This window comes from Tupaia chinensis, unplaced genomic scaffold (assembly GCF_000334495.1).
Source record: "Tupaia chinensis unplaced genomic scaffold, TupChi_1.0 Scaffold145304_1, whole genome shotgun sequence".
Classification (NCBI taxonomy): domain Eukaryota; kingdom Metazoa; phylum Chordata; class Mammalia; order Scandentia; family Tupaiidae; genus Tupaia; species Tupaia belangeri.
The window spans coordinates 21,975-23,824 of NW_006205165.1; the positions used below are offsets into that span (position 1 = coordinate 21,975).

The following is a 1,850-nucleotide window of genomic DNA, read 5'->3' on the forward strand; positions in this document are numbered from 1 at the left end:
AAGGTGGGAGAGAGGAGGAGGGCAAGGGTGGCCTACTCACCTGGACCCCGGGGACCGCATCTCTATTTGGTTCATTAACTTCTCCCTTCACAGGCTGGGACACTCTCTTTCTCCTTACCATAGATTTCTTTCCAGTGCCTCCGACCTTGGAGTGTCTGGGTCCCGAAGGGAGGAAGGAGTATTTCTTGGACTTCCCATGCAGCGGAATACCAGCAATTGGTGGAAAGCTGGCTGTTTCCTGGGTAGTCTCTGAGCATCTCTGTCCCCATGAGGCAAAAGCTCTCCCTGACCCAATTTTTGAGGCATCCCCCAGGGATTTCTTTTCTTGGGCCACCTTCTTCTTTGTAGTGGCCCAGGGCAGGCCTCCAACAGCAGGAGCTGCCAGGTGGCTGGGCCTGCTCCCTCCCTTTTCCAAGACCATACTTGGTATTTTCTTGGATGAGGGTATATCTAACTCTCCAGTGGCCTTCCTATCCCTGCCCAAAGTGAGCCCTCGGGAAGTAGAGGCCGGGACAGGGCCTGAGTGAGGGAAATTGTCCCTAGCATGTTTTGGGTGTGGGAAGTTTCCAGTTTCCTTGGGGCTGCTGGGCTTAGGTTGGCCTCTCTTTAAGGGGTAAAGATTCACCCTCAACATATGTACCTCACTGTCATCAGATGATTCCAGGTCAGAAAGCTGCCCGGCCTGGCATTCTGCAGAAGGTTGTTCAGTCTTCACAATGACATTCAACCTACTTCTACGGCCTGTTTTTGAGTTCACCCAAGCCCGAGTGTCCAAGAGCCCACTGATGTGTGGTGAGGGTACAGAGGCCTGCTGAGATTCTGCACAGCTCTGGGCAAATGCACCTCTATCACTGGACCCTGCCTCTACGTCCCCCAAAATGCTGATGATGTCACCAGCAAAACTTTCTTCTGTTGGGTATCTCTGAGCGCTCTGGGCATCCTGGTCAGTCAGATGCTGCAGGATGGCCACAGATTCATCAGTGAAGTGGGACACGCTGTCCAGCGTGTCCCCCTTCTGGTCTGTAGCAGACCCAGATGGACCATCGCTGCTCCAAATCACCCTGCCTCCCACCTTTATCACTTCTCGTTCAAAATTAGAATCAAAGGCCTCAGTACCTTCAAGGGCCCCTTCAGCACCTGCTAGGCCTCCCTCAGCACTTATAAGCCCTCTCTCAGCACCTGCAAGGTCAACCTTGGCATCTGAGGCTCCTCCCTCGGAGTCTCCAATCCCGCCCTCACCCTCGCCGCTTCGAGGTGCCGCCATATTAAGGCCTAGTCCAGGTTCCAGTGTTTCTGGGCCAGCCAAGGGGATGGTGGCCTGTTCCCCACCCTCCTGGCCAAAACTGGCTCCCCAAACAAACACTTTATCTGGGGAACTCATGTCTCCAATTCAGTTCTTGCAGCGTGGATTCAAGAGAGCAGGGCCTCACACCAAGAACAACCAGGCTTCTGGACGGCGGTCGTCGCCACAGGCACTTCGCTCACGAGATCACAACAAACAACGCGAGGTTTCCACCGTGCCTATGACGCCACCTTCTCATTGGTCCAGCTCCTGCCAATCAGAGTAAACCTATTTGGGAGGCTCCACAAAGTTCTGACCAATAAGAATGAGGGTGCTTGCTTCACCCAGAAGCCCCAAGGTCTTTTGACTGGTCTGGAACCAGTTGGCTGTGGACTCCAGGATTCTGGGTCTTGTCCCTCTGCTTAGTGCCCTGCCGCCTCTGGCCATGCATCTCCTTCTCAATGAGAGCCATATCTCTGATCTTTTATCTTTTTCCATCCATAGAACGGGGGAAACAGTCTGTAGCTCAGGGATCTTTGAGAATTAAACTGAATGGTAGATAGGAAGC

General features: G+C 53.5%; 1 protein-coding gene across 1 annotated transcript in view; it reads right to left on the minus strand.

Annotated features, from left to right (window-relative positions):
* LOC102491603 (uncharacterized protein CXorf49 homolog) overlaps positions 1 to 1,381 on the minus strand; it is a 22,654-nt gene extending 21,273 nt beyond the window's left edge. Inside the window, exon 1 of the mRNA XM_027768063.1 lies at positions 41 to 1,381. Within this exon, the coding sequence (XP_027623864.1) occupies positions 41 to 1,381 (1,341 nt within the window). The remainder of the gene's footprint in view (positions 1 to 40) is intronic.
* Positions 1,382 to 1,850: the final 469 nt, after the last annotated feature.